This window comes from Neovison vison, chromosome X (assembly GCF_020171115.1).
Source record: "Neovison vison isolate M4711 chromosome X, ASM_NN_V1, whole genome shotgun sequence".
In the NCBI taxonomy this organism is placed as follows: domain Eukaryota; kingdom Metazoa; phylum Chordata; class Mammalia; order Carnivora; family Mustelidae; genus Neogale; species Neogale vison.
Genome location: NC_058105.1, coordinates 3,706,393 through 3,720,832, shown reverse-complemented (window position 1 = coordinate 3,720,832; position 14,440 = coordinate 3,706,393). Strand labels below are relative to the sequence as shown.

The window sequence follows — 14,440 nt, the reverse complement described above, 5'->3', positions numbered from 1 at the left end:
TGCTAACACAGAGAACTTTGACTCCATCTCCTCTCCACCTTTTATCTCAGCTGTGCCCGAGTTCCTTGAAGTGACTACAACAGCCATTTCACGCATCTTCTACCTACAAACCCATCATTTATTTTATTACGGTTTTTTTTTTAAAGATTTTATTTATTTATTTGACAGACAGATCACAAGTAGGCAGAGAGGCAGGCAGAGAGAGAGAGAGGAGGAAGCAGGCTCCCCGCTGAGCAGAGAACCCGATGCGGGGCTCGATGCCAGGACCCTGGGATCATGACCTGAGCTGAAGGCAGAAGCTTTAACCCGCTGGGCCACCCAGGCGCTCCTATGGTTTTCTTTTTTAAACTACACAGACACATTTAGTATTTTCAAATGGCAGGGTTTATTTATGTGTGCACAGACAGGAGTGTGTGTTCAATATGGTTTGGTGGCACCTTATGTAATTAACGTGTTGAAATATTATGACTGGGAATACGGAGAAGCATTTTCTAGTGGTTATGTTTTTGCCTTTTAAGGGCACATAAAACATTATTTGCAAGGCATATATGCTTTGAATGATAAATAACCCCCCCCAGATACTGCTAATATTTGTTATATTTAGAAATTTAAGACCAGGAGCAAACATCTGTCAGACTAATTTTTTGCTTTTTCATAAGTGCAACTTTTTAATAAAAATTTACATCTAGATAAACAATCTTCAGATTTTTGAAACTTTAATAAGATTTTAAAAACATGACTTAGAACTGAAAAACATACACGTTTAGCACACAAATATTGTAATACGAATCAACTCCAACTCCATTTGAAAACATGTGAATCAAATTACAGTTTTAGAAGTTAGTAATTCACATTTAAGCAAGTTAGCGCCTTGCTGAATTCAGCCTTTGTAAAAAAAGAGACTTAGTGCATATTGTAATGGCACAATGTGCTTTTGTACCATTTTGTTGATTTTTTTCCACCTTATTAAACAAGATCAAGTTCTTGAAAGTTGGTAGATAACAGCTAACTTCCTAAGACATGTGAAACTTCCAGTGGTAACAGTTACATTTTGTAACAGAACACTTTCTATAGATTTCTTTTCCTATCTTAAAATTTTAAAAGCAATCATTTGTAAGGATTGCATCAACATCAATTTAGCAGAGGAAGATCAAACTTTATTGAAACTGCTTGCATACAAAATATATTGCACTATAACCAAACAAATGTCAACATAAAATCCAATCTGTTGTCGCTAATATGTACAGAGAATATTGCCCAAGAGCAGTTACATTACAAGGTCATTCTACCTTGGTTAATTATCTACAGTATTTTAAACCAAACAGCTTACAGATGATGTGTGCAAGGTACCAATTTCTGTTTTCAAATACTATACATTCCCAGAATAAATAACTAAAAATCAACATTAATGTTTGGCAATACTTTTAAAAGACTTTTTAATATTCTTGAAATCATGTGCAGTTTGTTGCCATTTTTATATGCTTATTTGTATGCAAGGAAAAGTAACTGTAAAATGAAAATTCAAAGAAACAAACTCACAAAATACATCAGAGGCAGAACTTCGGTTCACACGGCTCTGTACAGACTCAGTGGTACCCCTACTTGGGAGTTATTTTTTAAGAAAAATATAATATCTGAAGAGTGAAGGTCCTTCACATATTTTTCCTCAGTAAATTTCATTCATAAAAAAGACTCAAAAACAGAACCAAAACCCAACACATCAAAAAACAAAAGAAAAAAAAAACTAAAGAAAAGAAGTATTTGTTAACCAATTCTAGTCTGCTTTCCAATTCCACTTATACATTAGAGCTCATATTTCAAGGCTTATATTTAACCTGCTTCCAATGTTTTTTTAGACAAAGTACCTGTACTTCACAGGATTATTATGCACACATGAAAATGACCTTTCTATCCCCCCCCAAATAATCTTGAAATTAAAATATGAAAAACTTCACAAAACTTGGGGAGGACAAAATAAAAAAAAAAAAAGGCTCTAAGTTAAAATTGGTCATCAGGCCAAAGAGCAGGCATATCCTACTAACTTTCGACCAGGAAGATTTATTCCTAGCTGAAAACATTTTATTTTAGCCTCTCTCAAATGAAAAGATAGTTATTTCTTCTCCTGTCTATACAGAAAAATTACACATCCCTCTCAATAACACTATTTGTCAAACTTCAGTGCAACAAAACAAAAACAAAAACAAGTTCTATTCTTTATACTGCCTAACCTGATGTTTCTGTAAGGAAAAAAATATGGAAAGCATGCATTCTTCTATAAAGTACTAATGTTTGACAGGGTTTGCTACATCTTTAACATTTAGTGTTTCCAACTTATCTTCCCTGAACTCTGCATCCAAATATAATATTCCTACCTGCCAAGATATAAAAAAGGCACAGATCATACAACTTTTTTTTTTTTTTTTTTTTGCTAATGAAAATGACAAACGTCACATCACACACATCTCAGGGTCCACTAAAATACTGGAAAAGTGGACCAAACATAAACTGACACAGGACATGAAATGACATAGTATTTCATGGACTTCTATAGGAGATTGAAAACCGAACTGTAATATGATTACTAAAAATGCTATTTATTCAGAAAAACTGAAATGTACCGGCAAGTTATCACCCGATGCAGGAAATAGGTCCAAATTAACAAAAAATGTCACTGCTCAGTACTTTAAAAAATAAACCAAACTAAAATCCTGCCCTGAAGTGCTAATGTATACTTAAAAGCAATGTTTCAAAATTTCAAAGTATCTTTTTGTGCAAATTTGAAAATTGTTGCTTATGGCCAATACCAAAAAAATAAAATTCATAACAGAATTTGTATTCATTTCATGCCCTGTGCCATCTTGCCTACTATTTGTCTTTGGCCTAACAAAGTTTTCTAATATGGAATAAGAGTTATGGAAATGGTTTAGGAAATATAACTTCAGAATTATGCAGTTTAGGGTACTCCGTTCACAAGTGGTTGCTGACCATCCACGTTGTCTGGCTTTTCCTTCTTCTGGTTGCGATCTTTACCCGTGCGCAGCCGATTACCTTCACTGGAGGTATTCTGTAATGTTTTAGTGTGGACACTCCTTTCATTATTGCAGTCAACTCTGATCTAAAACAAGTTATAGTTGTTATACACACAGACCATATCCTATTGTAATCTGTAATTGGCCTGACAAGAAATTTAAGCCCAAGTGTAAGTTCCATATGGTAAAAGGGGAAATGGGAGTGAGAATAGAGGAGGTGCAAGAAATTAAAGTTAGGAAGGATTTTTTATTTATTTTATGATTTTTTAAACACTCTTCTTCTTTAACTGGAACACACTGGTCATCTCACTCCGTCCAAACTTAGATAAAAACTTACAATCCTACCGTGTCTTCTTCTAAGCAGAATAAAATAGTGAGAAACAAAATAGTTAAAATTAATTACTATTACTAATTACGAGATAATATGTAACTATAATACTAGAGTTCAAAAGAATGGGTTATTAAAGACTGTGAAACCCACAAGGGACCCAGATTGATGCCTTCCTATTCCCCTTTACCAGGATAAGAACTCAACTTGCTTATTAAGTAACTAGCCTTTAGTTTACACCTGAATTATCTATCATAGGTAAAATTAACCTCTCTATACTGAGGTTCCCACTGTCTTACAGTAGAAAAATTTGAGCCTTGCTTTCTTATAGCTTGTATTTTCAGTAAGATAATCATAAGACTTGAACTCTGAAGAATAATAATGGTACAGGGAAATTCAACAACACTAATGTGTGAAAGAACTGGAATGCCAAGACATGTGTAAAGATGAATGCAGTTCAGAAAATAGTAACCTAAGATTTATGAAATAGTTTAAGTGGCAACACAGAACACTCAAAACACTGCTAACAATCCCAAATGCTGTATAAAAGAAGACAATATTGACCAATGGGCTTAAAACAACTACAACTATTGATCTGCTTGAAATACAAATGCTACATAGATATCAAAATGGATTGTTCTAATTTCAAAGTGTGTTCAAGTGCTGGGTCTCAGTGTCCATTCTAGATGTTTGGCCATCAAAGGCTTAGTGCTTTGACTTGGATCTACTCTCCTACATGGAAAACACAAACCTTTTTATTCGCTGTCCCATTTTAATTATAAATACAATTATGAATATGCACCCTTTTAACCAATATGATCAGAATGCCAAATTCCTGGAACACGTCACTTTAAGCAGAGAAGTAAAAGGCCAGCAGATAAAGGCCTTCTATCTCTGCAAAACACATGTACGTACATCATTTCCTCATGTCTTTACCTAGATCCAAGGTCTTTTCTATTCCTTAAGAACCTGCCAACAGTTTACACCTACTTACAACTGCTAGGAATCCCATGGAATATTCTGTCATGAAATTTGTGCTCTTGAAAAGCATCTCACTAATCTTGAATGTTGGTCCTAAACCAATCCACAGTCAATAAGGAACCCTAACTACTTGGATTAAGGATTAAGAATTTAAGAAGCAGAGGAGAATACAGGTTCTGGGAATCATATACCAGAGTTCAAATAACATTCCACCATATGATCATTATGTGACTTGGACAAAGGACTGAATCTTTCTAAAAGCTTCTGTTTACTCACCTAAAGAATAAAAAATAAAACTACTTACCTCAGGGGGCTGCTGAAAGAGTAAATAAGGTAACACACACACACACACACACACACACACACACACAGCGCTTAGCAATGGTGTCTGACATGCTCAGGAATAATTTTAAAGTTAACAATGGATTCAGCATAGGTGATGACCAACTGAAAAGGGATCTCAGAATAGAGGCTGGTTATAAACCAACAGCTGGCTGATTCGCACGTACTAGCTGAGAGCACCAGTAGCCCTGTCTACCATAATTACTACCTATGAGACAGACACCTCCTTTTCCTTACTTTCCACTCAAAGAGATCACCCTATCCCTGCAACTCAGGGTAAGAGGGGTCCACAGGGTTACTCAGGTCTCCCAGTACATTCCGGGATGGCCCTTTCCTTGCAGAAATTGCAGGGAACCCCCAATGTGGTATTCAAGTCCTAATAGACTGTCAAAGTCTTCACAAATGCTTAAGACTGCATAGTCTCTAGAGAAATTTTCTTCGTATATTGTCATGAAGAACTAAGACTGCCCACAATTATAATGCTGAAAGGAAAACATGTCACATGTATCAATTCCGCAACTTTTCAACATGTTTAAAAATCAAGTAAAATAAACTTGTAAGTCTCAAACTACAGTAATTCAAATAATTTAGATGTAAATAGGCACCAGTTTACCTGGAGGGATCCATCTGCTGTTCTTCCTTTAGCCTCTCTTGGATTACGTGGGCGATTATCCGTTCGGGAGTGATCGTCGTTTCCTACAGGGTCAATTTTAAAAGGTTCAACAGTTAACTGATTCTGATGTGCTTATTAGAAATTCTTTATTCCTACACTCTCAATTTATTTAGACCACAGAATCTAAAACATAATCAACAATCTAGTGATTCCAGTTACATAATGCTTAGAAATCTAGCATGTAACCAAGAAGCAGAAAATATTTCAAAGGCGTTACAATTCTGCATCAACTATGTCACAGGTCAGCCTGAGCTAATGTTCACGTTATGTGCAGAATCCCCAAAGAAGCTGAACTAGTTATCGGTGTTTATTTTTACGTTCTACACAAACCATGGGAAGGCTGACGTTCCGTTGATTACTGCTGAGCCCTTCCTCTGCTGACCAATAGAAAACAGGAAAAATGGGGTTTTAAGTAATATATCCTTGAATCACCAAGATTTTTCACAGAACTTTGGTTGTTAAAATTCACCTTTAATTATTAAGAAATGAACATCTCTGTACCTTTGAAGCCACCTCCACGTCCTCTTCCTCCCTGTCCTCTTCCTCCACCGCCACGTCGTCGTCCGTCTCCTCTGCGTAGAAAGTTCTCCCTCTCTTCCTCTGTTGGAGCTAATGACCAATCACTGAGTTCATCTCTGTGGTCAGATTCTGTTTCAGAAGCATTTGATGCTTCAGAATTAGTTCCTATCGAGAGTTAAAAGTTATATACCGTTGTCCGACTTAAAAAAAAAAAAAAGTTAGGTTAACAGAAGCTTCCAGAGACGTTTCAGGGGTAATCCAATACTCTTCCCAATTTATAAACCCAAAGAGTATCATCACCTTCCATTTTGTAAAACAAATTATCTTAAATTCAAAATGAAGGGTTTCACAATATTTGAGGTAATTTTGGTTTTAAATGTTTTTGGTTCTCGTAAAAAAAAAAAAAAAGGTATTTTTATTTTGTTAGCCATCTAAGTTCAAACCTGAGTATGCCACATCATTAAACAGCTGTGCTCCTTTAAACATCTGCGCTCTCTGGAGGAAGAGTTGTCTACAACAGTTAAATGCAATACCTTGATAAATAAACCTCTATAAAGAGAGTTCCTTTTAACAAGGTTTGGCCCAGGGACAGCGGGGAATGCAGACATTTTGGTCACCTCTGAGAGGGTGGCGAAGGCCAACATGGTAACTCTCTCAGGGAAGGGTCTTCTGTGGGATCCGGGATTGAACTTAGCTGAAAGGGGATATGCTTGCCTGATGCTTGGTCCACAACCTTCCCTCCCTCTCCCACTGAAATAATTTATCATTAATAAGGGAATTATTAAGATAAGCTCATTATGCATGAGGGGGTAGATTAATGATGTAGGGGGGATGGGAGTGGGAGAAAAGAGCTCCATGGTGAGGCGGGACTTCAACAGCAAAAAGGACAGACTGTTGGGAGAGGGGTTAGGGGTTAGGTTCAAGGTTTGCCTTAGGAGTAGGTGTCTGTCTCCCCACTCCAGAATATCAACTCTACTACCTCTCTCTCTTCCTCTGTTGGAGCTAATGACCAATTATAGCTTCACCATTATAGCTTCTTTCCTGTGGATCTTGAAGGCTTTTCCATCTTAAAGAGTTCCTTTTTGAAATGCAAATATTTGTGAGATGGATTATACCTTATACCACCATTAGCAAGTTACATAGTAGATACACAGTTGAGCAAGAAAGACAGTAGGCACTGGCAGGTGGGGACAGTGTTCAGTGGAAGGTACTGGGAGAGAAGAAAGAAGCACTGACAGAAGAGCTGGGAAGGCAAAGAGAAACTTTGCCTACTTCTTGACTGTGCCTAGGGCTGACTTTGGCCATGACACTCAAAATCACCTTATGAGCCATAGGATGCAGAGCCCTGATTTACACAGTCCATCCAGCAAGTATGACCAGCACATGCCTGACAAAAAATGAGCCACAGTACACAAATGAAAATAATTTTGGCTATACAGTAATAAAATCAGGAAAGGCCTTAAGAAAGTTATCAACACACAAGGGCTTAAGCAGATTTATCCCCAAGTCAGAACGTGGACAGAACTCACACCTGCCCTGTAAACTCTAAGTGTTATCATCAGGTTTTAACTCTGTATGTCTCTTGCAACACAATTTGACCCACTGTGACTCGGAAACCATGTAGTGAGAAACCGTTATAATGGGGTTCTAATGAATATTAGAGATTAGCAGCTATTAAGTCTAGGAACAGATAAAGTTACTGAGTAAAATGCTTAGTTTGTACCTGAAGTATATCCAGGACCGCGTCTGCCGTGCCCCCTATTTCTGTAAGGTCTACTACCTCGACCCATTCCTTGACCATCATCAGTCACATAGCCTTTTTCCTTATCTGTACGATTTGGTGGTGGTCTAGAACTAGCTCCAATCTGTCGCAACTGCTCATCAATTTGTAATCTCTCCAAACGCAACTGGTCTACTTCCTATTTAAAATATACAAGATAACAGTAAAAATAATTTGACATTTTACTTAATAATACCTTTCTCCTTTTCATCAGATAAAAAATATACTGGAAATATTTCAATTTCAGTTCTAAATTTATAGTAAACACTATTACACAGAATATCAGGAAACTGAATGGTGTCCTTAAAAAGAAAAATTACTATAGATAACAGATTATTGATGTCCATAATTAGAGATATAACAAAAATACTCAGCATTAAAATTCTACTGAATAGAATTTAAAGTTGTTTGATTTGGCACTATTATCCAATAGAATCTGCTAAGGCACAGATATGCTACTTGGGGGACTTCTTGATGATAGGATATTGAATAAAGCAACTCCAAAATGTAGGTAAATGACATTTAAGGTTTATCGAGCTAACCTGAAAAAAATCACACACTGTAAATAATCTTAATCAAAATATATTTGCCAGCTAGTATCTTAATTTATGAAGCACTGAGTTTGGGCCATCTTCTGCTTTCAAAGAACATATATTATGGTAGGTTTTTGGATATGATTACACCATTAAGGAAAAATTATTTTCAGGGAACTGAAAATGCTCCCATTCCTTATGTCAGGGAAGGGGGGATACAACTATTTAAGAGCTAACCAAAAAAGCTAGATCTTAACATCATGCCTTGAAACCTCTTAAAGACTACAACTATGCTAGAACAAGTACAATGAACAGTATTAATGTTGATCAAAATATACACCTGGGTCAACTGACAGACCCTTACACATAGCGCTTCTGATATGTTTGATATGTTGGGTTCTGTCAAATCAAGATGAAGCCTCAATTCTAACCCCTGTCCTTCCAATCTACCCATAAAAGATCTCCTTTTCTGGCTAATAGGGAACTGTATCCATAACTCTAATAGTACTGGGTGTCTGAGTAAAGCAGTGGCCATCATAGGGACTGCTGACATGGACAGTCACTGGATAAGCCCCTGTTAAGCCAAGTTCTTAAAATCTTGGTTGTGGAAGCTTCTGGAAAATAAAGGGCAGATACATTTAATCTGTGCTCTGAACCAGAATTTCTGTTTTACAAAGGACTTGAGCAACGAGAGAGTGAGTAGTTTACTCCACGAGTATAGTTATAACTCATGGAATGGGTGTTATCTTGCAAAACAGAATGGTAGTCCAGGTTATCCCACTGGGGCAAAGCAGTCACCTTTTGGTGAGAGATGCCAGGCCCAAGCAAGGGAAGATCTGGTGATGAAAAGAATGGCAACGGGACAGCTGCTGATAACCAAAAAAGATATTCAATTGTGAAGAATAAATAAAAAGATCTTAAAAAGAACATTAATCAAAAGAACAAGGGATTGATTACAATGCAACCCTAACTCTCCAGGTCATCGTAATTATTTAAGCTAAGAATATGAAAAAAAAAAAAAACAACAACACATACACACACACAGAACAGATTACAAATAAAATACACAGTTTAAAACAAAAATAAATAAGCAAACTAACGGGGTATCCTACCCATGCAAACCTTGCTGGATGAAACCTTCCCATTTTCAATTATTAACTGACCACCATAAGATGAATGAAATGCCTAACTACTGTATATTTTCCCCCTTAATTGCATCCAAAAATTGTTTCTTTCTTTCAAGAAATCAGCAAAAACATTCTTAAGATAGGATCATAAATAAAACAGAAAGCTAGATTATTTTTAAAATCCTATTTAGTACTAGTCACTTGTAATGTTGATGCATATGGATATAAAGAAGAAATTATAAAAGTGACATGGGTAAGATTTTATTTCATTGACTTATACAATATCTTGGCTAAAAGAAAATTTTAAAAGCATCCAGAATAGGGAGAAGTGACTTGCCTAAAGTCACATAAGCTAGTTCGTGGTAGGAGAGAGACTAGAAGCAAATCACTAGACTGCCAATCCAGTGCTCTTTCCGCTATACCTCGTAGCTTCCCAGTTTGCAATCTAGAGAAAGTATAACTGTACAAATACTAACTAAAAAGAGCATCTACAAGACACGAGTTGTTTATATTTTGTATAACAGGTGTAGAGAAAAATACAAAGGATAAACATTTAAACAGAAGACTTCATGAAACACCGGGATTTCCTTAATAAATAACATAAAAGGGACAAACAAAGGCAAGTGTTAACAGACAAAATCTGGCCTGGAAAAAACTGAGAGGCTAGAAAGTATCAACTAGATGAAAAGGCTATGTACAAGAGTACCTACATTGAGAGTTAAGGGTTTAACAGAAAAATAATGGGAAATAGGGGGATTTGTTGAGAACTGGGATATTGGTCCTTCAATTTATAATGACAGAAAATGGACCTGAGTTTTCAAAAGGAATATAATAAGCAAAACAAAGTGAGTATTTGCTCTATTACCTTTTAGAGGTCATTCATTATAATATACAGGCTAGAATGAAACTTCACTGCTGAAAAGACTGACTGTGGAGTTTTTATATTTTAGTACAAAAGGATTAGAAGTTAAAGTTCTTCTTGCTCTCACCTTTAAATAGTTCAGGTGATAATCCAGAAGAACAGTGGCATTAGCAATGCTGTCCTTTGTTCCCACAAAAACAAATGGTACCATACCCTGAAAAATAAATGGCAACAATAATCCTATAAAATAATGGATTAATCTGACAAAAATGCAAATAATAACTAAATCCCTAACACAGGGCCTGACAAACAGTAGGTACACAAATGTTTGTTGAAAATACAAATCAATACATGGAAATAAAAGTTGGCATATTATACACATCTATTGTGAATAACGACACATCAATACAGCAACCCCTTGAGTGTACCAGATTATGTTTTAAATGCTACACTTAAATGTTGGCAAAAATCACAAATTATGTTAATTCAAAATTATACAAGCTCTGACATGAGATGCATAAACAAAACGAATACTTTAAGGTACTCTAATTCATACACTACAGGTTTTATCTGGATCAAATTCTTTACAGAGAAATTCGAAGTCAAATACTAGGGCACAAAAGTAAAACTAAATCCATTTTGCTAACCAAGTCAAGAGAGTACAAAAAAAACACAAACAAGAAGAATTAGGGTAAATCCCCTGCACTAATTATTCTGTGCAGGGGATTGAGGGTAAGAGGCAGATCCATGAGCACAAAACTGAACATTTCAATAATGTACTCTAAAAATTGTAAAAGGCTGAATCATAAGGAAAGTTTGATCTTTTTTCTATGGTACTACCTTAATATAAAGACAGATTTTCAAAAAGGAGTATACAAAAAAAATTTGTACTTCTAGTCCATCAGTACAAATGAGGGGAAAAAAAAGTTCTAAAGAAGCGAAGGTGTTGTACAAACTTATAGCTGGCAATTAGGACATTCAAAATCGAGAATACTTCCATATTTTACCACTGGAGAAATATACATGGTTATTGATATTCACACACGTGACCACAGATGACCATATGGTGGCTTTGATGAGGACGTAATTTTCTAGCCGAAGTTTCTAGGTGTGAAAAATCAAGAAGCTGTCTCTTTAGCAAGCATCACCTCTTTTATATAAAAAGAGCATTCATCTGATAGGTGTGGTTACTGCTGGGCTGCTTAAATGTATGTGGGGCTGGAATAGTTCTTTCTTTCTTTTCCCTTCCACATTAACATGGCTATTGATGTGGGAGAAAAAAAAAAACCCTGAACAATTAGGAATTAATGCTTGTAAAATGACCTTTATCTGGTAGGCAAGGCACCGCTTCCCAGTAGCAATGACCAGCTGAAGAGTCAGGTGCCACTGAAAACCCACGGGCTTCGTATGGATTTTTTTGCACTGAATAATATATGAACTATGGAAATTATCAGGCCTATGCATCCGCTCTGCTTTTCTCAAAAACATTTTTGACTGTTTTCTCCCCAACTGATGTTGTTACAAAGCAGTTAAACCTTATCATTTCCCAAAATGTCATATGATGAAATGTTACACTCTTCCCTCTAGATCACGTATGTCCAAAATAAACTTTAAAATCCTATGTCACAGGTTTAGTCTGATCACTTTGGAGCAAATAGTTTTAAAACACTTTCTTCTTCCCCACATCCAAACTGTTGTTGTACCCAAGTGCCACTCTAATTTGAGCACATCACTAGGGGACTAGAATAGTCAAATGAAGAAGGGCCAAGAGCACAACAGCGGCCTTCAATATGGATGCAAGGAGAAAGGGATTCCTTGCCTCGGCTAAGAAATGAGTTGCCCAGCGGAGAGGAATATCCCATCCACTTGTGGTTATATTTCTCTTTATAAAATGGCAGTTCTTGCTTTTAGCCTCTGGTGAGCCATGACATTTTTCCCATAAATAGTTCTCACGGGCCAAGTAGGGGGCCCTGTACCCTCAAAGAACTCATGTTGTGGCCGAACAGATTAACAAGTGAATGTCTATGTAGGAAGTGCTACTGAGAGGGATGAGCACACTGGAACACAGAAGGGGGAAAGGCCCTTGGGCCACTCAGGGGGAGGAGACCTGTGGCAAGTACACAAGGAAAGCTGCACAAGGAGTAAGGTCAAAGCAAATTGGGAAGTTGGAGGGTAAAGAGCACTCTGGTGAAGGATACATATGCATACAGAGGCAATAGTGTTTAGAGAACTCTAAGTACTTCAGTATGGTTCAAGCCACTCTGGAAGGCAAAGGAGGGGAATGATAAAGAGATGACACTGGACAGGGGAGCATCAAAGAAAGGCCTGGTAAGCAACAGGAAGGAACTTGAGCTTTCTCCCCAGGGCAATGGATAAACATACCCCAAAACACTCCTCCACCATCCCCCAACCCTGCTGATCATTTGTAGTCTTTCTTAACAAGGGGAATAAACATTAAAATATAAAATTAAAATGTATTTTTCAAGGAATGTTTTCCTACCTGCCAAGCCTTGAGTTCAGGTTTCTGGGATTCCCCTGCTACAATTGATGAAACCACTAACACCTAAAGCAGTATAAGGAATGCAAGTGATGTCATTAACTATAACAAATGATACACAGAAGCCTGAACGCAGGACTTTCACTGTAGGACTTCTAAACCCATTTCTAAATAGTTAGGTTAGTTCAAATATTGAAAACCAGTTTCTAAAATATGATTCTAAGTAGTAACTAAATGTATCTAACAGAAGGTACATTTTGAGCTACCACAACCTGCAAAATTTCAAGAAACAGCATGAAAAAATGAAAGACCACCCTCAAAAGAAAAAAATGTGATCATTAATTGTAACCCCATATTTTATGTTTATACCATCATATTTGTCACTGTGAGTAAACTGAGAAGTAGGTATCACTTTGGTTTGTAACCTCTCATAAGATGGCAATCAGATTTAAAAAAAAAAAACAAAAAAAAAAAACACATGAGTAGTCTACAAGCCTAACCAGAGAAAACACCCAAAACACCAACTGTGACATCTGGGTCAAAGAAATTCCTTTTAATATAATTCAAAGTGATAAATATTTCTTACCCTCTGGACTTTTGTACTGTTAGGTTGAGAAAAATGAGTACTGTTTTCCTTTATATCTATATGTTTTTTTTCTTCTGGGGGAGTAGGTCCAACCCTTGAGTTACTGGAAGGTAGGGAATTTGGTGGCATGATTTCCTTGGTAAAAAACAAAACACAAAAGGGAAAAGAGAACCAATTTACAAGACTGTATTTAGCCCCATTTTTATATCAATGATCATATTTTAAGAATATAAATTATTGTAAACATTTTTGGCAGAAATTAGAGAATGCAAATATTATGCAGTAAACCCCCCAAAACATCAAACATCAGCTAAAAGAACCTTTCACAAAAGGAAAGACTAGATAATATGTGAAAATATGGCAAAATTTGACCTTTATCTGGTAGGCAAGGCACCGCTTCCCAGTAGCAATGACCAGCTGAAGAGTCAGGTGCCACTGAAAACCCACGGGCTTCATATGGATTTTTTTGCACTGAATAATATGAATTTGGGGGGGGATTTTATTTTAAACAATATCACTGTACAGAAGAGCACACCCTTAGCTCCCCCAACCCACATAAATACTTTAAAGGTTGCTACCAAAAACCATATATTCATGAAGATGAAAGTGAGGGTTATAAAATTTAATGACTGGGAAGAGATTATTATGCCCAGATAAAAACGTAAAGAACAGAAAATAAACACACATACACACAAACTAAAAAAGACAAAGGATAAAAGCCAGAAGACCTGATTAATGTCCCAACTTGGTCTCTGTCAGCAACATCAAAGTTGTATTTGAAAAGTGCCTTATACTCTTTTTAGAATTTATGGCCATCCATTTTAAAGACTGAGAAAGATTTGAAGGCATTCAAGTGACTAGTCCCAAGTCACTATCCGGCTACAACAATGACTAGCATGACTATCAGAATTTTTATATTCCTAGCATGTGCATACAATACTACAGAGGCCTCTAAATTAACATGTTGAAAAAAAACAGTAAGAAACTTTTACAGACAAACCAGAAACACATGCACTATCACATACCTCTTCTTGTGGAACAGTTTTCTCATTTTCGGCTTCAATTCTCACCCTCACAACTCCTGACTTGTCCACAATTTCCTGAATCAGTTTTCCATTTTTTCCTATTACTTTGCCTAAGAAATGAGTAATTCATGTTTGGTTTTAAAAACATGTATCTCAAA

The 14,440-nt window shown here is 36.4% G+C and overlaps 1 protein-coding gene across 14 annotated transcripts in view; it reads right to left on the bottom strand.

The window, feature by feature from the left end:
* Positions 1–640: 640 nt before the first annotated feature.
* Positions 641–14,440, bottom strand: part of FMR1 (FMRP translational regulator 1) — a 38,217-nt gene continuing 24,417 nt past the window's right edge. Inside the window, exons 10-17 of one of the 14 annotated variants that reach the window (XM_044235826.1) lie at positions 14,283–14,392; positions 13,258–13,392; positions 12,675–12,737; positions 10,302–10,388; positions 7,596–7,791; positions 5,855–6,037; positions 5,294–5,376; positions 641–3,115 (exon numbers count right to left, since the gene is read on the bottom strand). In XM_044235826.1, coding sequence (XP_044091761.1) covers positions 2,954–3,115; positions 5,294–5,376; positions 5,855–6,037; positions 7,596–7,791; positions 10,302–10,388; positions 12,675–12,737; positions 13,258–13,392; positions 14,283–14,392 — 1,019 coding nt within the window. In that variant the 3' untranslated portion in view covers positions 641–2,953. Of the gene's footprint in view, positions 3,116–5,293; positions 5,377–5,854; positions 6,038–6,702; positions 6,875–7,595; positions 7,792–10,301; positions 10,389–12,674; positions 12,738–13,257; positions 13,393–14,282; positions 14,393–14,440 lie in introns of those variants that run through there. The other 13 variants (XM_044235828.1, XM_044235827.1, XM_044235831.1 and 10 more) reach the window with 13 other exon arrangements.